General features: G+C 38.6%; 1 protein-coding gene across 3 annotated transcripts in view; it reads right to left on the reverse strand.

Annotated features, from left to right (window-relative positions):
• Nucleotides 1-17,182, reverse strand: part of PPP1R9A (protein phosphatase 1 regulatory subunit 9A) — a 319,708-nt gene extending 302,526 nt beyond the window's left edge. For all 3 annotated transcript variants that reach the window (XM_060020512.1, XM_060020511.1, XM_060020513.1), the window contains exon 1: nucleotides 15,788-17,182. In XM_060020512.1, the coding sequence (XP_059876495.1) occupies nucleotides 15,788-17,182 (1,395 nt within the window). The remainder of the gene's footprint in view (nucleotides 1-15,787) is intronic.
• Between the last annotated feature and the right edge of the window lie 8,413 nt (nucleotides 17,183-25,595).

Raw genomic sequence — 25,595 nt, forward strand, 5'->3', positions numbered from 1 at the left:
CGAGGAGCAAGGAAGGGCTTATTTATCACAATATCCACACAGCAGAGCCCAAGCTCAGTATATATTAAGTATATTCATTAATGTTTGTTGACTGTTACCAATCAATTCAGAATATAATCCTTCTCTAAATAGCTGCAGCATAACCCGTTATTTATAAACAGCTGACTAAGTGATTTATTAACCTTGACTTATGCCCATACAGTAGTTATAGAATGTTATAATCATATTAGTCTCAAAACAAAAAATATCATCACCAGTAATAACGTAACATTTGACATACTGACTCAATTCATTCACATAACATGATGAACTCACATATTGTCATATATTCTTAACAACATCACTAGCATTAAAAGGTAATTTTTACAGAACACTTTTTTGTGTCTCCAGAAATGCACATAAACCCTAAAAAGTAGTTATTGTATTTTTATTTAAAAAGAAAAATGCAGAAAACAGCTTAGCAATTCTCTTTCTTAGAGTGCCATTAAAAGCTACTTCTGCCTGGGGAAAATGATATACATTTTGTACGTAAACAAATTTACAAGAACAAGCAAAGCCATTTCATATTTTAGCCTAATAACAGCTGTTAGACATCTTCCACGTAACATAATTCATGGAGAAAACATACAAGCAACATACAGGCAAAAAATATGATTTGAAGACCTTGGATTATTTGTTCCCATGTAGTTTATTACTAATTACTTAAAAGCGCCAAGAAAAATGGAAAACTGTTTTTCTGGATAAGTAAAAGTCATACTCAGCAAGAGCTTGATCAGAAAATGAGACAACTGGCTACCAAAATACGTATAAAATTATGACTTAGGTCTGGAATTAAAACCAAGGACATTTCTAAAATCAGTATCAAGGGGGTGGGGGTAGAAGTGATCCAAAAAGGTAATTCCTCTCTAATCACTGAAAAGAACAAAAGAAACCACATTTTAATAAACAGGTCAGGAAATATAAGGTGGGGAAGAGACTAAACTGTAAGAAATAATTCAACTGCCTTCTTTAATTAAATTTTCAATAATTTTCATGAAAGAATATAGATATATTCACAGACTCAAGTTACCAAAGATGTGGCAAATTACTGCAATTTCTAAATAAGTAACTTTACAACTTTCATATGGAGCCCAATTTTTATATTATCTTGCAACTAATTACAAGCTTGGGCAACCACTCAAAGCAGAAATAAAGTTAAAGCAAAATGAATACTCTCCCCCTTCAACTTTCACAGCCATATCTCATGCAACCATACTTTAATAACTGTTTCTGGTTACTTAGAAACTGTCATTATCTTACCAGGCAATAGACTGAGATTTTCCAAATGAAAGAGAGCACAACAGCTTCAGCAAGCCAGAGCAGGGGCCAGAAAAGATGACAATCTGTAATGGAATCACTCAGCTTTCATTTATAACTGCTAACTTGAAGGATTTTACCTATAAATAAATTATGCAATCATTATACATGTACAAATATTATCCCATCATCCCAACTTGGACCTTGAGATGTGGGGAGAGTGAACAGGAAAGGGCAAGGAGCATGGGTGACGGACATCAAAGATTACTAACACAATGGGCTTCCCTGGTGGCACAGTGGTTGAGAATCTGCTTGCCAATGCAGGGGACACGGGTTCGAGCCCTGGTCCAGGCTTATCCCACGTGTCGCGGAGCAACTAAGCCCGTGCGCCACAACTACTGAGCCTGCGCTCTAGAGCTCGCACGCCTAGAGCCTGTGCTCCACAACAAGAGAAGCCACCACAATGAGAAGCCTGCGCACCGCAACGAAGAGTAGCCCCCGCTCGCCGCAACTAGAGAAAAGCCTGTGCACAGCAACAAAGACCGAACACAGCCATAAATAAATTAATTAATTAAAAAAAAGATTACTAACACTGATTATGTGCCAGGCAGTGTGACAGTCCTGGAGACACAACCATAAAACAAAGTCCCTGCCTTTAAAGTTTAAACAAACTTTGTTAAGAAGATCATATGTCAGCAGGATCTGAATCCAGGTCTGATTCCAAACCATGTGGTCTTTTTTCTACTACTACTGCTACTACTACTACATTCTGTCCCAAAAGGAAGAACCCCTTTGGCAGGTTTTCTAAGAATGACAGGGGCAGAACAACTCTTCCACTAAGGTGTGTGGGGAAATTGAGGGTTTTTTTCCCCTGAAACAGTTTCAGAGGGTACAACCAAATAAGAAAACCTGATTGTGATAGTTAATTTTATGTGTCAACTTGGCTGGGCCATAGTGCCCAGATACTTGGTCAAACATTATTCTGGATATTTCTGCAAGGACATATTTTTTTAATTAATTAATTATTTATTTATTTTTGGCTACATTGGATCTTCGCTGCTGTGCACATGGGCTTTCTCTAGTTGCAGCAAGCCGGGGCTACTCTTTGTTGCGGTGCACGGGCTTCTCAATGTGGTGGCTTCTCTTGTTGCGGAGCATGGGCTCTAGGCACGCGAGCTTCAACAGTTGTGGCACACAGGCTCAGTAGTTGTGGCTCGCGGGCTCTAGAGCGCAGGCTCAGTAGTTGTGGCACATGGGCTTAGTTGCTCTGCGGCATGTGGGATCTTCCCAGACCGGGGCTCAAACCCCTGTCCCCTGCATTGGCAGGCAGATTCTAAACCACTGCACCACCAGGGAAGTCCCTGAAAGGATATTTTTGATTGAGATTAACATTTAAACTGGTTGACTTTAAGTAAAGCAGCTTGCCCTCCCATAATGTGGGTGGGCCTCATCCAATCAGTTGAAGGCCTGAATAGAACAAGACTGACTTCCCCTAAGCAAAAAGAAATTCTCCAGCAGACAGCCTCTGAACTTACACCCTGAGCCTCTAGCCTGGGTCCTTCCCTAGGTCTCCACTTTGACAGCTTTTAGACTTAAACTGCAACATCAGTTCTTCCCTGGGTCTCCAGCCCACCAGCCCACCCTGCAGATCTTGGACTTGCCAGCCTCCATAATCATGTGAGCCAAATCCTTAAACATCTCTATTTCTATCTTTCTCTTTTTCTCTCTCTCCCTCTCTCCCTCGATATCTATCTATATACACACATACACAAATACACACATACACACATCGTATTGGTTCTGTTTCTCTGGAGAACACTGCCTAATATATTACTTAAACATTAAATACATGACATGGAAAAAAGACAACTAAAAAAGTATTTTGTATCAATATTTACAGCTTATTTCCACCATCCTCCAGTGAGAGGGATCTACTACTTAGTCAATGATTCATTTCTAGATTAAGGGTAAGAATTTCACAAAACAATAAGTGCCAAACCCAAGTAACTTCAAACTAAAACTTCTAATTGCTACTTCTACAAGTGGAGCAATCTACTGAGAGCTCTCTAGTTCCTTAAATATATTACTCACAGAACTCATTATTCAGAGAAGGAACCAGCAACATAAAAATTCCACAAGCATCACAGTCCCCAATGGAAAAACACAAGTCTCATCTCAAACTTGGTTGAGTACCTAATAATGTTGCCCTCTTTCCTTTAAATAATACTTACAATTATGTATGTAGTACATATCTAAGTAGTACTATTATAAATTCAGTATTCAATAAAGTACAAATAGAATTTATTAGCCATATCACAGTAAGGTTTAAGTATACTTAATGAAAAATGATAATGCAGCACCAGATTATATAGTAAGGCAGTTTAAAGGACTTCACCAGAACTTATAAAATGCTGGAATTGCTTGAAACTGTAAGATTTATCAGCTGATCTAATTAGGCCAAAAGCAACACTTTAACATTCTGATTTCAGAAAACTCTGCCACCCCCAAAAATATTTTTCTTATCATTTATATACTACCAAAACTTTTCATAGGTGCAACACTATCCAGTGCATGAGGGTAACTGACCCTTTGATGCTAACTAAAAATATTATATACTACCATATACTCTAATCATATATCAAATCAATCTTTTCAGCTAAAACTTTTGTTAAGAATAACAACAGGAAACTACATATTGGCTGGTGTTTTAGAAAACATATTCAAAAGGATGCTGTGGAGACCTAGGACACAAAATCCCATTTTTAACTGAGTGCATGCAAGTGTTTTCATAGGATTACATACAGGCAAGATACTAAACTTGACATCTCTACTCTCAGCTTCTGAAAGACAAAGCCTGTTAAGGCTCAATAATTTAATAGACCCAAAAGAAAGATGTGATCTCACAAGGGAGAATTCTTAGGCTTTCTTTCAACAAATTTGTATTATTTTGAGTAAGACTATGCATTAATATATTTTTCACTTCAGATCCAGAATATATGCCCAGTTTTTAAAAGCACATTTTAAGTAACACGTTAGGATATCATACAGACAACAGCAACTCAAAGAAAATATCTAACACCTATGCAAGTATTATCATCATAATTTAAAATTCATTAGAAAGTCCTGCCCCACATAATACTTACAAGCTTAGCCACAAATATGGGATCAATTTTACCAAGGATTAGAAAGTATGCGCTTAAGGAATTCAACTGTCAAAAGTTCACTCATTTTCTTAAACCAACACCTTCTTCAGTATTCCATAAATTTATACCCCAAAATTTTTCTCTGTGACCTCCAAAGAAAATTACATTAAAAATTAATTACTAGAATCACAGGCAGTATTTTTTTAAGTTTTTGTCAATTTTAGAGTTGTTAGGGACTTCCCTGGCGGTCCAGTGGTTAAGACTCTGCGCTTCCACCGCAGGGGATGTGGGTTTCATCCCTGGTCAGAGGAACTAAGATCCTGCATGCCACGTGGCACGGCCAAAAAATTAAAAATAAATAAAATAAACGAACAAAAAAATAGAGTTGGTATTGCTGATTGTTCCAAATGTGTCCCCTGTTTCTTTTTCTTTATAATTAAAGTAATATATCATCATTGTAGAAAATTTAGTAAATCTAGAAAAATTAAAATAATTTTATAAACATCACCTTTATTCTCTGCATCCAGAAATTACCAGAGTTAACATTTTGCTATATGCACTTTCAGTCTTTGCTCAGTCTTTTAGTTTTAAAACTAAAATTGTGATAAAAATGCATATTAAATATTTCACCAGTCTTTTTATTCTATAGTATATTGCAAAATATTTCTCATATTTAAAAATTTTAGAAAACTTGATTTATAACAGCTTTATCTTATTACACTATATGTATACATATATATATATCATAATGAATTTAACCATTCCCCTATTATTGAATATGTGAGTTCTTTTAACTTTCTACCAAGACAAATAACACTTTGATATACTCCTTACTAACAATCATTGACAAAAAAAGGCAGTAAACACCACCCAAAATTCATATCCAAAAATTGCCTGTAAACACAAGAAAACATTCAACCTCACCAATAAATCAACATAATACATAGAAATTATGAGAAACCTAATAAGCTGAAAACTATAAAGCATATATATAATACCAAGTGCTAGTACAGGGATTGTGAGAAAACCATTCCAGTGCAATGCTAATTATAAACTGATAAAATCTTTTTGAATAATAATTCAGGCTGTGTGTATCAAAGGCTTTAAAATATTTTAGTAATCTATCCTAAATAAATAATCATAGATAATTCTAGATGCTGACCAAGAAATATAGGGTTAATTCCTTTTCGACGTTAATTTAACATTGAAACAAAACATAATGTGTTATGCACATGTAGCAAAAGTCAATGAAGGGCTTCCCTGGTGGCGCAGTGGTTGAGAGTCCGCCTGCCAATGCAGGGGACACGGGTTTGTGCCCCGGTCCGGGAAGATCCCACATGCCGCGGAGCGGCTGGGCCCATGAGCCATGGCCGCTGAGCCTGCGCGTCTGGAGCCTGTGCTCCGCAGTGGGAGAGGCCACATCAGTGAAAGGCCCGCGTACCGCAAAAAAAAAAAAAAAAAAAAAAGTCAATGAAGACCTGAACTATATATTAACATTCTTGTATTCTGCTTTCCCTATTGTATCACAGATTTTCATTTCTGGCTCAGCTTTTATGTTTCATAAGATTTGTGTGTTTGTTTGTTTGTTTTGCGGTACGCGGACCTCTCACTGCCGTGGCCTCTCCCGTTGCGGAGCACAGGCTCCTCAGCGACCATGGCTCACGGGCCCAGCCGCTCTGCGGCTTGTGGGATCTTCCCGGACCGGGGCACGAACCCGTGTCCCCTGCATTGGCAGGCAGACTCTCAACCACTGCGCCACCAGGAAAGCCCTGTGTGTTTGTTTTAATGTTCAGTGATCAGTCTTAAAATTTCTAAGAGGAAATGTACGCTTTGGGCATTCATATGTTAAAACCGATGCACTGGGAATTTCCTGGCGGTCCAGTGGTTAGAATTCCAAGCTTCCACTGCAGGGGGCATGGGTTTGATCCCTGGTTGGGGAGCTAAGATCCTGCAAGCCGTGCAGCCCGGCCAAAAAATAATAATAATAATTACGTTTTACATATTGGTGCACAAGATGATAGTCAAACACCCTATAGTAAGTTTTGCCTTTCCTCTGAGGAATGGTTTCTTTTCTTTTAATTTTTTTTATTGAAGTATAGTTCATTTACAGTATTACATTAGTTTCACATGTAAAACATAGTGATTCAATATTTTTATAGATTCTGCTCCATTTAAAGTTATTACAAAATAATGGCTATATTTCTCTGTGCTGTACAATGTAACTTCCTTCTTTACTTATTTTATACATAAATAAGTTTGTATCTCTAGGAATGGGTTCTTTAAAAAAAATACAATAGTTGATTCATAATGAAAAGTGTGAATTTATGTCTGTTTCTTTCTTACAAAACAACTTTGCACATCCATTTTATCTGAAACAAGTGCTTAGTAAAAAGAACCCATCAATACAGCACTGACTCACAAGTAGACCTTAAAAAACAACCAATAAACCTGTTTTTCTCCCTCCTCTATTGAGGTCGCTTACAGTGAAGGAAAACCCTTCAAAAGCCTGAATAGGCACCTTTCACTTTGAGTACTATTTAAAATCCTTCTATCAAGATTAGACAAATTTTGCAGTATGAATGTACCCTCCACGAAGCTCTATCCTGACATATGTTCTGACAGAAGAGAAGTAAAAAGCAACTTTTGGAGAACAGATCTGAAGTGGAAGAAAGGGAAAGGTCCCCCTCACTGGACCGTGACAGACTCAAGGCACAAAGCCATACAGTTTCTCAGGATCATACCAGTCTAAAAGCATCAAGGGAGAAACACCAAATACCTACTCTCGAAGCCTCTCACCTGGACTCTCCCAGGTCACCATTCTGTTTATCTTTCTGACCCTTGTCAGCTACTATGTGTCCCAACCTAGCCCACTGTATTTCATCTGGCACAGAAAATAATGTGGAAGATTAGCTTTCCCCAGAACAAAACTCATTCATTATCTGACTTAAAAAAAGAGAGAAAGAGGATAACATGTCTGTGAGCCGATGCATTTAAAACCACTTTTCTTCACACATAAATATATATGGAATAGTTTTGACTGTACAAACTCTTTTTTTAGTCCCTCTGAAATATATTAAATAAGCAACAAGACTTTGGTCCTCCTAAAATATAAAATTTCCAACTATCTTTATATACTCTGCCTATTTCATTGTCCTTTTTGTAAGGATAGGGGCCTGAGAAAGAGAGAGCAAGTTTGGCTAAAAAACTGGGAATCGTGCAAAAGGTTATCAATGTCTCAATCATGTTGAACAGTGCTGTGAAGCTATTTCCAGAACAACAGTGAGTGAAGCAATTAATATGTCAGCAACTATATTACAAAACATTTCTTTCTTTATTCGTAGGTTCCTCAGCAAGGTATTTCAATATATAGTTCAAGCCACACTTTCAAAAGTCGAGTTGCTCTAAAAGGCACTTTATCAAAATGTACTCCATTGGATTTAACCTTTTAATCATCTTAAAGTTTCTAGTATAATCTACAGCATATATAACATTCCCAAGAGCAATTTAATATAACTTCTTCATTTTGAAATTTCAACAAAAGATGTTCAAATTTTTCCCTTTGAAATAACGGCACAAATATTTATGATAATGGTACTGTACAAATATGTTTAAGAGATAATGAAGATAACAAGAGGTTAAAGCTTAGAAGAGGTCTTAGTGATAAACTACAGGTAAGAGAGCCTCAATTACGAATAAGAAAACCAAAGCCTCAAGACGCAGGTTTGTCCAAGTTTACAGAATATCAAGAAACTTTTGGTGTTACTTTCATTATCAATTAATATTTAACAGTGATGTATATAATATACTTTAGTTGACAATGTGCAATAAATTAAATAAGTGCCTGCCCAAAATGACTTATCTCATACACGGTTATATTATAGATAATAGCAAGTATGGCATATAAAATCTATATTGAAGTACTGAAGGAGGAGGAGAATTTTTAAAATAAAGAGTGAAGTCTGTCCATGAACAATTCCAATCAACATAAAAGAATAATGAAAGCAAGAACATAAGAGCAGTAGGATGGAAATAAGCATCAGGTCATTACAAAAGGGCAAGGGTCTCCGCATGCTAGAAAAGACCAATGTAAAGATGAAAATTGGCATTAGCGCTTTTGTGCCTTTAAAGATACACTATGCTGAAGCAATCACTTAGCTTCATCAACAGCAATTTCAGATTATGTGAAGAAAAGTGCAGTGTCCCAAGGTAGGGAGTGATTCTAACCATCCTCTTTGCCCCGTACACTAGTCTTCTTCAGTTAACAAATATGCTCATCCCTTTCTGGATCCTGCTGTTACTTCAGCTTCCTGTCTTCTTTCTCTCCATGAACTGCATTAACAGGCAGGCAGCATTTGTTGTCCCCATATTGCCACTTCATCTTAAGACCATGTCACCATCCCAAAATTCCTTTATCCTTGCTCTCTAGACCTTCCTAAGGTCTGCTGCCCTCATGGTATCTTAAATTTTAACATATCTCACGCCATACTCATTGCGTCTCCTACACTCCCTTTAAAAAGCATGCCCCGGATCCCATTTATATGAACTGTCCAGAAAAGGCAAATCCACAGAGACAGAAACTAGATTAGTGTTTGCCAGAAGACGTGGGAAGAAGGGGAATTAGGAGTGACTGCTAACAGGCACAGGGTTTCTTTCTAGGGTGATGGAAATATTCTAGAATTAGATAATAGTGCTGGTTGCACAACATAGTGAATATACTGAAAACTGCTGAATTGTACACTTGAAGATGGTGAATTTTATGTTATTTGAATTTTATCTTAATAGAAAATTGCAAATTAAAAACATGAAAATAAGTAAATATAAGAGCGCGCACGCACACGCACACATACACAACATGTCCCTCCTTCTAACTTTCCTTTTGCCTTGAAAAATAATAAACTCCCCATAAGTGGAATTATTCAAGCAGAAGCTGAATGATCATCTGTCAGCAATGTGCTATTGAAGGGCTAACTGAAGTGACTGGGGCAATTACACTAGATTACCCTTAAGCATTTCTCATCTTTAGTTTCTATGTCACAAACCAAGAGGAAGAGATTAGAACCAGGGAAATTTTCTTAAGTGACCAGAAAGAAAAAATATGAAGCATTACTTGAAAAGTATTCTCCTATTCAAAATGAAAACTGTAGAATATAATGAAGCAAAAGAACAAAAATGAAATAGATCCAAAAAGAGCATAGGAAATTAAGAAAAAATAGTAAATAAATTAGATAACAGCACAAAAATCAATAAATGATATTCAGAGTTTAACATAACAATATTTGTTTTGTTTATACAGAATTTATCCTGTATCTAACTGTATTTTTCTATAGAAATTCTGAAGCCTTTTTCTTTTTGAGTGGTGAAGAAGATGTTAGAAAAAAATCTAATGCAGACGAGATTTAAATCAAATTACTGCTGACTGGCATGTGACTGAATTAATAAAGTAAACAATGTATGGATCACATAATAGAAAGTTATTTTCCCCCAAATTCAGCCTCTTGTCTTTAAAGTCCATTACCCCAACACTAGCATCCTTTGTGAGGAAATTTAGAGGGGAATAAAAAATATTGTTGATGACACAAAAAGCAAGAAACTTTAAATCTTTCTACTACAAATAAATGCCGGCAAACATCTATAATAGTCTGCTGTAGAAAAGAATCTCTTTTAAATACTAAATGACCAATGTTCAGTGAAAAAAAAAAAGAGGTAGACCCACGCGGTATTCATTCAATAACTATTCATTATTTGATTTTACACAGTACATTAAAATATTTGACTTATTTACCTGGTTATAAACCATCAAATTTTAAAAGGAAGTTCAATTTAAATGTTATCCAAATAAAAGCAAGCTATATAAGATGATGATGCTTATACTCTCTCTAGAAGTTTTTAAATTTAGGCTTCCAAAAGGATGAGAGAAATGGAATTTCTGAGTCTATCAAGAACTTCCTACTCCTGTCCTTTTATAATTAAAAACTTGGACCACTGCGCTTCCCTGGTGGCGCAGTGGATAAGAATCTGCCTGCTAATACAGGGGACACAGGTTCAATCCCTGGTCCGGGAAGATCCCACGTGCCGCGGATCAACTAAGCCCATGCGCCACCACTACTGAGCCTGCGCTCTAGAGCTCACAAGCCACAATTACTGAAGCCCACGCACCTAGAGCCCGTGCTCCACAACAAGAGAAGCCACTGCAATGAGAGGCCCACGCACCGCAACGAAGAGTAGTCCCTGCTTGCCACAACTGGAGAAAAGCCCGCGCAGCAACGAAGACCCAACGCAGCCAAAAATAAATAAATAAATAAATAATTAAAAAAAAAAAAAAAAAAACCACTTAGACCACACAAAGAGTCCAAGATATGACTTTTTAATGACCCAAACTCCTTATGAATTTAGGGCTCATAATCCACTTTGGTATCCAGAAACAGAGTGCTTCATGCACTTCACAAATTTACACCTGTTTCATCTTCAAAGAATATGATCCCATACAACCAGCTACAGCAGACCCATCTGTAAAGCAAATCTGTTAAGTGAGCTTCCCCAACATTTCGTTACAAGCCCCTTTCAGAAACCAGAAGATTATACTTCAAAATCATACTGCAAATAGTGACCAGCAGCATCAGCACCAACTTGAGAGCTTGTTAGAAATGCAAAATCTCACCCCGGACCTACTGTTTGAGAGTTTGCTATATTCCTTGAGAATATTAAATTCTGTTATAAAGGTCAAGAAAACAAATGGAATGGATGAAACTCTAAGAAGTGATAATCACTGATGGTAAGTGAGCTAATACTCAGAGACTCAGTTAAGTATAGATAATGAGAGCTTGTAAGGCCAAGACAAAAGTTACAAGATATTGTTAAAAATAGGTAAGTTAGTAACCTGTAAGACATTCCAAAGTAGGAAATATTGTGGAACAAACAAGAGATTTACTTGTAGATAGAAAGGGGTGGAAAGACCAAGTCATTACCATACCATCTCTGCTCTGACAGGTATGCCATCTCCATATCGGCCACCCAGTATGATCCTATTCTGGGACCCACAGGTGCTCTAACCAAGAAATGCAAACAACGCCCATGGCTCATCAGCAGGCAAACTGGCAAAGCTACAGCTGTATCTAAGTGTACTTGTCCCCACTCTCTTCCATACAGCAAGTATGTATCCCAGGAAGTACGATGCCAAGGGCATCATGAGTCTGTGGAGTTCTTGCTCAAATATCAACTCTAGTCCTCATAACCACACCATCAATGGCAAAGGCTGATACAAAAGAGAGAGGGACAGGACACATGAATTTTGTGTACCCAGGACTCAGGTAGTGTGGTCCTTCCTTCCAATCTCTTTTGCACCTTAAGTGTGTTAATTTACCCCTCACTGCTTTCCTCTTGCTTCTGGCTGTGTGCTTTAAACTAATTTGATAAATCGTGTGATTCAAGCATTTAAATTTGGTTGCTGAGCCTATCTATTCCATACCTCCAGGATAGCTGGCAGTGTACCTGGAGGCTAACCACTGCATCAAGGTAATTTCCTACAAAACAACTACTGAATAAGAAATATGCATTTTAAAAGGTCCCCAGGTGATTGATATGCAAATTCAAGTTTAGAAGCACTGAGCAGGACTGTTAGAAAGAGAACGCTGCACAAAGACAGAAATTTGGATTTCAGAACTACGCTCAGAACACCATCCTGAATAAAAGGCCTCGTGTACCCCCTGACAATAACTCAGAGCCCCAAAAGAGGGAGAGAATGCTAAGAAACCCATTTTCAACAACTATCATGTAAGTCTCAGAGAAGCATTGCTGCCCTTGATGACTCTCCTTTGAACACCAGCTCTGTAAAGCTCGAGGCAACTTGAGAAAACACACAGAAGAGTATAGCATTATGTATCCCAACATTAACCCAGCAATTTCATTTTGCTGGGAATTAGGAAAATAACCTTTTTCAGATATGCTATGTTTCAAGAACACCAATCCAAAGGACATAAGGCTACCAAAAACAGAAAAAGAGTCATGACTTCCTTAACAAGATTGCAGTGATGATCTTAGAAAGATCATCCAAGAACAGAGTTGAGCAGAATGACCTAAGAAGTGACCTTAATGGGCTGTACACCTCCCACCGACCACCGGTTCCTGACTTGATCAGCTCCAGTCATTTTATGTATTTATTACATTTGCATTGTTCCTGACACATAGTAAGGGCCCAATAAATGTTCTGAATTAATAGAAAAAATAATTTTAAATGTCACCCTTTCTATCTTTGATTTATCTAAGACAAATTTAATTCAATTCCTTGGTTCTGAGAAATTCCTGAGAATGAAGGTATAATTCCACATCTCAAATTAGCATCTTCCTAACACTCCCTCATTCCATATCTCGAAGTTGGATTTTACATTTTCTATTATTAATTCCATTCTAACTTTCCATGACACTATGAAACACATTAACCTATCCATTAAGAAACAATCTGACCATTTCTAAAAGTCACCAAAAATTATACATAAGGGATATACTACACAGGAAAGATCAGCTATTATTTTGATATTTTTCTAGGTTCAGATTTAAGACATCTTAGGGAAATATCTATTTAAAACATCCATAGAAGAACTGAAATAGAAACTGAGGACATTGTTTCACACACACAAGCTCTAACACAAAAGACCAAAAGTGTTGAGAATGTTTACTCTAGTGAAGAATAAGATGAGACTATCGGGAAAAGAATGTAAAAGTTCTAAAAATCATTTCTGTAAGGAATATGCTCCCTATTACTTCTAAAATAGGGAATGTGTTTAAGTTTCAAAGGAAAAGATTTAAGTTGGAAATCATAACTTCCATTCCATAAATATATATTTATAAAAAGAATAAGGAAACACACATAGGGAATGGCTGAGTGTATTCCCTTCCAAATGATCTACCAAATCCTGTTCACTCCATGCATTTAGTATAGCCAAGAACAGTTAAAGTACTCATAGGACATTAGACACTTCAGCACAGGTTTTCACACTGTGTTTCATGGGTTTTAAATACCATGTGTTTAAGAACTGAATCTACAAGCTCACAGAGGAAAGAGGGAACCTTATAGATTTTTGTGTCCTCTGCAGCTAACAGCATGAGAATAGACACATGATAAGCCTTCAATAAACACTTACTGAATTTAATTATTACCACTCTCTGAGGCAAAAATCTTAACTGGAGAATAATCTGAACACTACCATCATCACCAGTAGAAAAGTAGCACTCAAAATTTCCACTTACATGTTAAACAATGGGAACAAGAAAGAGTAATTGTCTTATTCATCACAAAGGGCTAAGAATGAATCTTCTGTTTGCAAACTTAATCCACTCCAACTAGTACTGTTAACTGCCCACTAAAACGCAGCACATTAGCTTTCACAAATCTGATGCTTGATCCATATTCTTAATGAAATGTGTTGAACTTAAATGTACGTAATCTAGTTCATTCCTTGTTACGTGAAATACACAGTCTATTACGTGAAAATTCAGAGGCAAAATGCTTATTGTTATAAATGGCAGAAAAAAAAATCACTTCAATTTCAAAGTATCACACCCAAAACCTGGTTTGTTCACAAAAGAGCATCCAAATTTCAATGATAAATCCTTTAAAATCCATTAAACCTATTACTATGCAGTTACATATTGTGCAGCATAGGACCCAAATACAAGGCTGGTGCCCCATTTGGTTGCCAAATTTTCATAAACTGCTATCCCCCATTAGGGACTCAGCCACTGGTTTTAACAAACTCCCTGAAGAGTTCATTTCAGTTATTCCTGCCTTGCTCAATGCATAACAATTTAATCTTATTGCTTTCTTCCTCAGGAGTAAAAAGATGATGTTCCAAGGGGAGCACCTGCAAAGCGGATGTAAAAGATGAAATTTAGAAGCTGGCTGGATAGGCCTGAGGGAAAGGCAACTCTAAAGAGAGTACCTACCATTGGGGGGTAGGGGAGAGAATGACAAAGGAAGGTGGGAAAGGGCAGCGGAAGAAACTTAGCTTACTTAGAAACTAGATTCACAACTCCAGTAGTTATTTCAAACATAGTTTAACTTGACATGGCCCATTCTGACCCAGAACTTTTGCTTTACACTATGAAAGAAAAGTTTGCCTGCTAACACCAGTAAATAATTTCATAGATTATTAGTTTATTTCATACTTACAGAAAGGTCATATTTATCTTTGCTAGGTAAATTATGTATCTTAAAGCCTTATATGAAAGTTTCATAAGATGGAAATAACAATAGACAGTGACTTTAGATTTTGAGGAGAAAATTTAAGAAGATACCAGATCTAATTCCAAATCTATCATATATACACACTGTGTAAGCTAAAAGCCCCTAGAAAGTGGTTTCAAACTACATATTCTGCCACGACAACCCCCCAGATTCCCCTAGGAGGGCATGCCAGCATCTTGGGGCTGAGCCGATGGACAAGTACACTTTGAAAAAGCACTCCAGGAGATTCTGATACTCAACCAAACACCTCCTGTCCCACTGCCATTATCAGCTAATAATGTTTCACCACCCGCTGGGGATGTACTTTGTGCTATTCTTCTATTCCAAATGTTAACTAAGTGAAGTCATTAGAATAGAGCGCCTGAATTCAATTGGCATTTATCCAGATTTTAAGAGGTAAAAATAAATCCATGAATGGCAAATCAATTTAACATCTTTTCACACAATTTCATTTTAAAGCCATATAACAAATTCTGAACTCAAAGCTATTTAGAGTCATAGCTTTCCAATTAAAGTATTTAAGTCCGCTAACGTATTTCCACGAATCCAACATTCACTACCAAGTAGCAATACAAAAAAAAAGTTCCAACATTCCTCACAATCCACTTACACTTAAGTAAGGGATAACTCGGATTTTTTAAGCAAGTAAATAAAGAATATTATTTCAAGGTTATCATAACTCTCCCTTTGTACATTATACCTCATATCCTACAGTGTTTCGATTCAGATAATTTTATTATTCATGGGTAATTTCAAGTAAAACTAGTTAAAGAAGTAATTCTATTTCAAACTAACACTCCTGGTTTTCAGTGTTCATATTATTCATACACCCATCCATTGGAATGTCTCTCAAAATCCCCAAACTTCTTCAACTTCAGTATTACTCAGTACTGGTTTATACAACTATAAAGCACATCAGGAAATAATATCTCTCAAACTCCAAACTTTTAAAATCACCTGACAACGTGTGTATATCAACAACCTTGAATTCTTTATAGCTGTCAAAGCTAGTCTACATACAGTCAGGCCCAAATACTAAAAAACAAACAAACAAACAAACAAAAAACTTAGAAAAAACTTCAAAAACAAACTGAGAAAACATACTTACCTTAATTGGAGCACTACTAAACTTAATTTTCCTATTTGCCGGGATGTCTTCTTCTTCTGGCAATCCAACGATTTCTGAGTATTCCACATCAGGTTGATAGTAATTGTTTTCATCACTATCTTCCTGCTCATCCTGTTCAGTGCCTGTTTCTCCCCAGTCTGAATTATACCTGGATCTCACCCTATATATATTATAGTCACTGTGCATGTAAACATGGGAGCTCCCAAAATTATTTGAATCTTCGAATACTTCCTTTCCACAACTGAATCTAGATGCATCAGCAGAGGTAAAATCACCACCTGCAAGTTCTTTCTTCTGTTGCATTGCTGCCTCACTCCCAACCAAATGAGCTTCTGCGTCTTCTGAAGGTTCGTTTTGTGGTGAAGGGATTTCAGGCTCTGTAACTGCCTTGTTTTCAGCACAAGGTCCTTCAGGAATGTCTCTGTCAATTCTGTCAGGAGTCTCTTGGTTAGATGTGGAGTCCTCGGCTTCCTTGCTCTGCTGTGCCTCTTCACTGGGCACTGAAGCTAGAGAGGTACTTTTCGAAGCCACTTCTAGTACTGGAGTTGTATTACTCTTCTGAGCATCCTCTGCATCGTCACTGTGTTTGCTTGGAGGAGACCAAGAATTAGAATCCTTAAGGTGCCCGAAGGTGTCAAGATTTGTAACAGTAACCGACGGTAAATTCAGGGGATAATGCCCAGTCACTGAGTATGCACTGTTCTCAGCCTTCTCAGAAATGATGGCATTGGGGGAATCGGTGTTCTCCAATACTGCACTCAGTTGACTCACAGTTGGGGAGACAGCCTCCGTCCGGGAGCTAAGGCTGTCCAAGGAATCAGTACTGCCTCTGTTGGACTTAGAACCACCCCATTCATCCTGAGGTTCACTCCCTCCAGTTTTCTCCTTCTTTGGGGAATAGCGGTTGTTCTGTCCTGATTCATGCACACTTCTCTCAAACATCTTGCGAGTTTCTGTGAACTTAGAATATGAAGGGCCATCGTACATTGTGTCAAATCTACTAATTCGTTCTGAAACAGAGGACTCCAACTTAACAACTGAGCCATCTGTTTTTTCCAGAAATTCTTTGGGCTTCATTCGCCTCTGAGGGGATGAAGATCCACCTTTCCCCCTTGTTTTGGCAATGACTGCAGCATTCTCACTGGGTTCCATACCCATCTGCATAAATAGATTTTTAATTCTGTTGACATTGGAGCCATATTTCCTTCCCCTGCTCTGCTGGGATCCCTCACCTTCTTTTGTTTTTTGTTCCCCATCTGACTTGGGTTTGTCAAAGGTACTTTTCAGTGCCTGGAACTCAGTTCTATATGCATTCCTGTGAGGAGAGGCACTTCTGAGAGTGGTACGTTCACCTGAAGACTCGGTTTTCAACATTTTTACTTCAGGGGTGAAAAGCCAGTGTTCATAATGATCAGGAAAAAAAAAACAAAAAAAACCACAAAACACCTCTCTTCTCTAATCACCAGTATCTGGTCAAGAAAAAGTACCTCTCAAATGGCATACTGTGTCAGTGATCCTCCCAACAGGTGTATTAGGAAATTATGCAGTCAAGAGTTACACAAAATGGCTTTTTCAAAGCAAGACTAGAGGTTCATCTGTAATAGAAAAGAACGAATTTCTGAATTCATTTACTTATTTGAATTTACGGTCAGTCAACTATTATACATTTTTTTTTCCAAAGTGGCTTGGCCACATGTCAAATAAGAAGAAATTACATATTGAAATGGGAATTTCAAAGCCAAGAATTTAAAAGTTATAACTCTGATTGGTCTTTGGTAACAAAACTGTTTCAAACATAACTTGAGATCCCTACCAAAATCACACACATACACACATACAAGTGACACATAAGTACACTTCAAAGCAATACTTTAGCCCAAGTTTTGGTTGGTTTTGTGAATGACCTTAAAAGAAACCAGCAGTTCCTAGATCTTTAAGAAATCATCAAACTGTCCAGAAAAATGAAATTCACTTGAGATTCTCCACATCAGGTAGAACTTATTCTTTCTATACAAGCACAATTGAAAGTTCAGAATCTGTTTACAAACTCCAAAACGTGTCTACAGAGGCTTATTTCATTCTTTCTGGTCCAATATTCTCATCTACAGCATCCCCAAAACAACACTAGTGCAATTTCAGACCAAAACAAACAGAAGAAAGTTCTTAAATGGCAGTAAGTTTCACTCTAAGTTCAGAACCACATCAAATATTTGGAAGTTTCCTAAGAGTGAACATTACTAATTATAGAGTGGGATACAGGATATCATGGGAATAAATGTATGAGAACGTGAGGATCAGAAAATAAAGGACCATGAAACCTCTTTTCATAGCCCTGATTTGTTTATTACACTTGCCTCTAACTTACTACAAGCTCAGAATACAACGCAATACGTGCTGGCTGGTCTCCTCTAGCCCACAGCTGTATTTCACATCAATATGCCAGCAAGCAAATACTTCAAGATCCGCTGAGGAGCAGATGTTGTAGTTCTAAAGATTTTTCATTTTGTTTTTGTTTTGTTTTTTAATATTAGGCGGAGCCCTATCACCCTCACGCACCATCAGAGGAGGAAGCACACACTTTCACTTAAACCGTCTCCAGACTCGGCTCCTGGCCCAGCACGCATGCATGGCCCATGCAGACAAACAAGAAAGGCTTCAGAGTGTGGTGCCTGTTTTTTTTGTCAAGCTTCGACAATCTCCTTCTACCCTGACATTTGTTTAAGCCATACACACCCTCCCCTCCCCCCCCAACAACCCCCCCAACTCCCTCCCCCGCCAATTCGAACCCGAAGGGGCGGGGGGCGGGGGCGCTGGGGCCGCCGGGGTATTCAAAACCTGCCCTCACAAAAGACAAACATAAATAACACCAACTTGAGAGACAGCCGATTCCCGAGACTGGTTCGGGATGCAATCCCTCGGCCCCGGGCAGGGGCAGGGCCGGGAGAGCAGGTGACGCCAAGCGCTATGGTAGGAGGTCGCTGTCTAGCTTTGTGCCAAGAAGCACCTGAAGTCCTAACACATTGGCTGCGGCTCCCGGCGGCTGCCAGGCGGATCCCAGTGTGGCATGGGGAGAGCCGAGCTCCCCGTCCACATTAAAAAAAGAAGAAGAAAAAAAATTACGGGGTAATACTAATAAATCCCTTTGTTTTTCCTCCCAGTGTGCCAGGAAACAATAGATCCCACCGATACTGCCTCAGATCCTCAACCTAACGCTCCCCAACCGCAGCCCTCCCCCACCCTCAGCCTGCAACTCAGCCTTTGTACATCCCGATTTTTTCCTCCTCATCTCCACCCTCCCCAGCTCCTCGCCCCGCGCACATCCTCCCCCTTACCCGAGCGGGAGCCGCCGCCGGTGGGGAGGGTCGGGCGGCCGCGGCTCCCACCCCCGCCTCCGAGGCGCCCCCCGCCCCACGGTGGCCGCGGCTCGGCTCGGCGCCGGCCCGCTCGCTGCCCCTCCACCCGCTCCTCCCGGCGCAGCGCGATGGGCGGCTGCGGCGGCCGCTTCCACGCGCGCCGCGGCCCCCCACGCGCGCCCGGCCCGCGGCGGGCGGCCCCGGGAGGCGCGCTGCGCTCCCTAACGCCATTGCGGGCGGGCGGCGGCCAGGGCCCCGACGAACTCGCACACTCGGGCCGACCTGGGGAGGGGGGTCCCAGCCCGGGCAGGGGCTTCGCCCACGTGCGGTCGCCCGCGCCGGGCCGTTTGGCTGGCGGCGTAGCGGGGGTGTAACGGGGGAGAGGCCGCGGGGGTGAGGAAGGCCCGGGGTAACAGGTGCCTCACCTCGGCTGATGGGATTAACTCTAGGGCCGCAGAGAGAGGGAGCCCGGCAGCAAAATCCCAGGAGAGGGAGAGAGAGGGAGCCTCTGGCGGCCAACGGAGGGCGAAAAGCACCGGCCCGAGGCGAGGCCGCCCCACCCCCTCGGCCGTGGGCGAGGGGCCCCTCGGGCCTGGGGCAAATCCTGCCCTTCAGCTCGGGTCCTGGTTTCGCGAGAACTGGGTTCTTGGGCTGTCTGTTGCTGGGGCCCCACGAAGTCTGCCGTTAACTCCGTGACCCCAGGGCATCCAAAACCCTGGGCCACGCTCCTGGCAGGGAAGGCCGGCACCTAGGCCCAGATCCAGAGTGGCCTCCACTCCTCCGCTTAGGCCACTTGTACTTCGCCTAATACCCACCTTAACCTTCCGCTGCTAAAAGGAAAGAGGTGAGGAAATCTTCTGACTTTCTTATCAGGAAAGAGCTTTTCAGACTCCCCTTTTATAAATGCTCAGTTACCCCCTCCTTTCCCCATCAAAAATTTCGGAAGTGTTACAGCCTTACTGCAAAATATAAAACCAATCATAACCGTCAATATAGACCTTTAAACCAACTCTCAAAAAAACTGTGGAGTAGAAACTTTTAAGGATAATTTTTCAAGAAGGTAAAAATATACTCTAACAGAAATGTAAAATGAAGTTGTGTCAAAAATGTTATTTGACTCATCAGTTAGGGAGGGAACACCAAAATATTGCAACCCATCCAAATGAGAATGTGAAGAGCAAAGCTTTATGGAAAATCAGAAAAGAGGCAAAACTGGTTAATAAGGCACTAAAATGTAATATTTTGAATTATCTCCTATACAGGGCAGTGATAACTGTATCTCTAAGGAACAAAATAATTTTGCATATGTATAGATGAGAACCATTTACAGTATCGTTAAGTTTCTAGGGCTTATAGAGTCGTAAAAAGTCAAAGGCAGGCAAAGGTGCAAACTACTGTAGAACCATGAAACTCCAGAGTCCTTTAGATAACATCCAGCATTCCACTGAAAGGACACTAAATAATCTTTTGCCCATTTCAAAGTCTTACAGGAGTTTTTCCAACAGAGCTATTGTTATCTACATTTTACAGATGGGAAAACTGAGGTTTAGGTTTTGTAACTTACCTACAGCTTTATCGCTAGTAAATGATTATGGTTGCATACGAACTCCGGCAAGTCTATACACAGAATTTATACTCTGGAAGCAAAACCTTTTCTTGCTTAATTTCAAAAGAGCTTTGTAGCTGCTCAATTCTATGTATCTCTTACTTTGAACAGTGGAATTTTTTCTTCAAGCCTCACCAAATTCTGGGTGCTTTCCCAAGAAATTGGTATTCCCTGTCTACGACGTGGATGTCACTTCTATGAGCATAAACAGATGTAACAGGCAATGTGAGGGGGCTTGTGGTTCCAGTCTCCACTTTTGGAAAGAACATTTGTGTTGTCTGGGGTAATTAGGTGGAAAAGTTCCTGTCATTTATTTGCAGTATGGAAACCATGTTTTTTAGGAGAATAACCTAAATAAATGCAGGAACCTAATCACTACAGTTCTATCTGTAGAAGAGGGGGCAGAGTTGGCAACAAAACCAGTCTTACACCTCTTTACAAAAAGATGATTCATACAGAAAAGCAGCCTAAAGAATTTGGTTGGTTTAGGTTTCACTTTTTTTTTATTGTGAACCTTCTGGAAAAATTCATACTGAAGGGATGAATGACAGGTTTTTTTTTTAACTATTTTTTTAATTTATTTAATTTATTTTATTTTTGGCTGCATTGGGTCCTCATTGCTGCCCGCGGGCTTTCTCTAGTTGCCGTGAGCGGGGGCAACTCTTGGTTTTGGCGCACGGGCTTCTCATTGCGGTGGCTTCTCTTGTTGCAGAGCACGGGCTCTAGGCACGCGGGCTTCAGTAGTTGTTGCACGCAGGCTTAGTAGTTGTGGCTCGCGGGCTCTAGAGTGCAGGCTCAGTAGTTGAGGCACACGGGCTTAGTTGCTCTGTGGCATGTGGGATCTTCCCAGTCCAGGGCTCGAACCCATGTCCCCTGCATTGGCAGGCGGATTCTTAACCACTGTGTCACCAGGGAAGTCCAATGACAGAGTTTTAAAAACATAATTTTTCATAATTTCAGATTCCTGGATTGTCCATAACCTACCTTCCATTTCTAACACTTACCTGAGTGTTTGAAGGGACTGCTAGACCAGTAGTAATTAACCCAATACATGTGCTTATTTAACTTTAACTCAAATACAATTTAAAATTAAGTTCCTTAGTCCCACTAGCCACATTCAAAAGACTCAGTAGCTACCTACTGAACAGTGTAGATACAGAATATTTTCATCACAGAAATTTCTATTGTCAGTGCTGTCTTAGACAACATTTGCACTTCCATAAATTAGGAAAGGTATTTTAACTTTATAAGGATCAAAACTTAGTTCAATAGATCATTAATGTACTGAGGATAAGAGGTCATAAATTTTGCCTGTTCTAATCGAAAAGGGACTGGGGCAGTGTTAGGTGAAGTTTAGTACTGACATGCAAGGCACCCAAAACGCAATGTATTATATTTGGGAAAGAGGGGGATTTTGATTTTCATATGTGATTTATTTTATAAATCATGTAGAATATTGTGGGCTATTACTCTTATTTCCTTTGTAACCAAGAATGGACCATAAGATTAGTCAATAAAAAGTACAAAATGTATTCTACATTGTTTTAGGGGTTTTCTCAATATATTTTTTTCAGTTTTCATAATGGATATTCTGAGTATCTATTCAAATAATTAAATTATTCATATGTGAAAGTGAAATGTTGGGTGTAGTTGTGAAATTAAGCCTAAATCAAACCCAAATAAAATTTTAAGACTAGAGAAAATTGACTAAGCTGAGCCTGAAAACTGCCTATCACTTCTTGATTTATAGCATGAAAGCACCTGGTTGATTGCATGTTAACAAGTCCATAAAGGGAGAGAAAAAAATAGAACGAACTTGGAGATCTCTAGAGTAATTTCTTTATGGAATAGGTGAAGTAATGGAAGATCAATTCCTATAGGTAGTTTTACCCATAACTTTAGCTTAAAAGGATATTTTACTCATACTACTGTTTCTGTACCAGTACTAATAAGACAAGTGTGTTGACAGTAATGAGGCACTTGTTTACCAGAAGTTTAGTTATAACTGCTTATTTTACGTTTGTAAATATCAGAGTGCTTTGTCATCTTTAGATGTGAATGTTGATATTCTGGCATCTTAAAGGTCCATCTTTTAAAATAACCATCCCTATTTAAGGGTAAAAAATTAAGTATGTACTTTTTAGTCTTACAATATTTCACACACATTTCATTGTAGAGGTAAAATATACTTCTGTAAAATAGTGATAGAGTCCTCAGGCTTACATTCAGAATGCATCAGAGATATCTATGAACAGTCTGATTTTGTGATGCTGGTTATAAAATTAGCTTAAATGGATTTTGTAATCTAGAAGGTATAATTTTTGCCTAAATAAATTGATAATGATTCAGCATGACTTTCTACCTACATTCATGGCTAGGGCGTGCCATTGAAAATTTATACCATCATTTTGGTTCATTTCGCATTCTACAATACAGCCAGTATCTTGGCTTTTCAGCCTGAAGTAGGTTCATGATAGGTTTGAATATTTACTTTTAGTTGCTACAAGTAATAAACTATAGAACTTCTTGGGATTTCTTAAAGTCATTTTTAAGTTATTATTAATACATTAGCTCTACAAATGAACCACAGTAGATTTACACAGCACATTTAGGCCAAGGTGATACATCTTCTCTCTTTTCTCTATTTTTACTTTGTTTGGTTGCCCACACAAAACACAGAAAACCAAGAGTTTTATTGCACCAGACCTGTGTGTGATGTTTTTATTACTGTCACTGCTTCTCAGGTTGAAACAATACCTGCTATACCAATTCTTTTTGGTTTTCAGTTTTATAGTGGTGCAAATTGCATGTTGAAAAACAAGTGTTAGGTACTTATCTGTCTCTACAGAAACCCATTTTACTTTCAGCAGATTAGCCCCTCTGGCAGAAGGATTCTAGGAGTGGTACACAACCTGCCAATCCTCTACCCACAAGGTGCACCTGAACTCTGGCATCCTTGCAATTGGCAGGTTGTCTACTCTGCTTCGGAATAATTTATTTCAAGACTGAAACAAATAAGAGAGACACAGCGACCCTTCACTGAGAGAACAGTTAGCAAAGTGTCAAAATGAGATTCAAATCGAAAACCTTTTCCTGAAATTCATATTCAGTACTTTTTTTACCGTAGAGATGCTAAGCCTAGTTATTGAGCTGTATAATAGCGTAGCTCTCTTTTGCACACAGCTGTTGGGGGAAATAGTTGTCCAAAACAGTCTTAATTGTGAAAATATGGGGGGAAAAAATCAAAGAATAACAAAGGTATCTCAGTAGCTTCTCCATTCCATGGCATTAGCCTTGCTGAATTAATTATTAAAGTAAGTAAGTAAACATCCCTGTTTGTCTCCAATTAAACAGGAGGTTTCTGTGATTTTATTTCCATTTCCAGTCTAGTTCTAGTAATAAAACCTCCTTGAGGAGGTCCATTACAGTCCCGCTTTACACAAAATTCAAATTATAACACACTGCATTTTAAGAAAGCTCTAGTATTTAATTTGTAGATGTGGTCATCTGCTTTTAGAAATAATAAAAAATTTGCTCTGAAGTTGTTAGTACATTTTCTATAGGTTCCTAGCCATAATCCTGATGTCCAGCATAGAATCTTGTCAATTACCATTAACACAATAGTTTCAAATAAAGTTTGAAAATATAGATGAATGACTTACATGTTTATACACTATTAAACTTTTGAATTGGGTGAATAATGAACAAGAACTTATCCTAATCAGCGAGCAGATCTTGAGCAACCAACCCTCTTGTTCTTGTCCTAGAACGGTTCCCAACGCTGTGATTGTATTTGGAGATGTTGCTGGCTTTAGAGCTAGTTTCTTCTTGATTAAGCCACTACAAAGTTCTTTACTTAACTAGTATCTTTCATTAGATTCTACATGTATATATGGATCACATACTTTCTCAGGGTTTTTTTTTTTTTTGTATTGTTTTTAGAAGAAAAAAGCTTTAAAACTAAAATTATAAGGTGTTAGTTTTCTAAAAATGTATTTATATAAGCTGAAATAAAGCGACCAGTTAGTCTAGAAAATCTTGTGTCTGAATCCTGCTCTTGATTTTTGTTTAGTTGAGCAAAGCACTGTTAAATTCTACATTAATAATTATCTGGCCTACAAGCTAAGTTTTGTTCCTTCATATCACATTACTTTTAAAAGAAAGCCATGGACACCAACATGGTACATATCTATGGAAAAAATCAGAATACTACTTATCTCCTTATTGCAGTGTGACAAAACTTGAACAATAATCTAAGCCTCTTCTTTATTTTGTGAATACAGTAACAATAGAGTGAACAGTTGAAAATAGTTTAATACCTAGCTGGGTCCTCAAAGGAAATGGAATTCATATTTATGATTCTGAGAATAGAAACAAACACATTAATGAGAGATGAAATTGAGCTTTATTAATGAAAATTTTAGAAGGGGGTTAAATAGTATAGTTTCAAAAACGAAAACAAGATATTATCTTTGCTAGAAATGTAAATTTGACCTGACGTAGCTTTAAAGGGGAGGAAACTGAATTTTGTGGATTTTTAAAAAATTTTTGCTTTGTTCTAGAAGCTAACAATTTAGTCTGACATTACTTTGTGAACCCTGAAAACTTTCTTATAATAAATTACATGTATTTGATTACAGTGTGCTATAATATTATTTATGCAAAGTGTACATATTTTGCAAATTCATAAGTTGAGCCCACCTCAAGAGCCTCAGAAGGTAAGCAAGACCAGCAACATAGAACCAGATGATAGACTACCACATGCTAGCCTGAAGGAGAGTTGGCCCAAGGCCAAATGAAGCATTTAGATGCATAGTCGTTTATTATG

This window comes from Delphinus delphis, chromosome 9, assembly GCF_949987515.2.
Source record: "Delphinus delphis chromosome 9, mDelDel1.2, whole genome shotgun sequence".
NCBI lineage: Eukaryota > Metazoa > Chordata > Mammalia > Artiodactyla > Delphinidae > Delphinus > Delphinus delphis.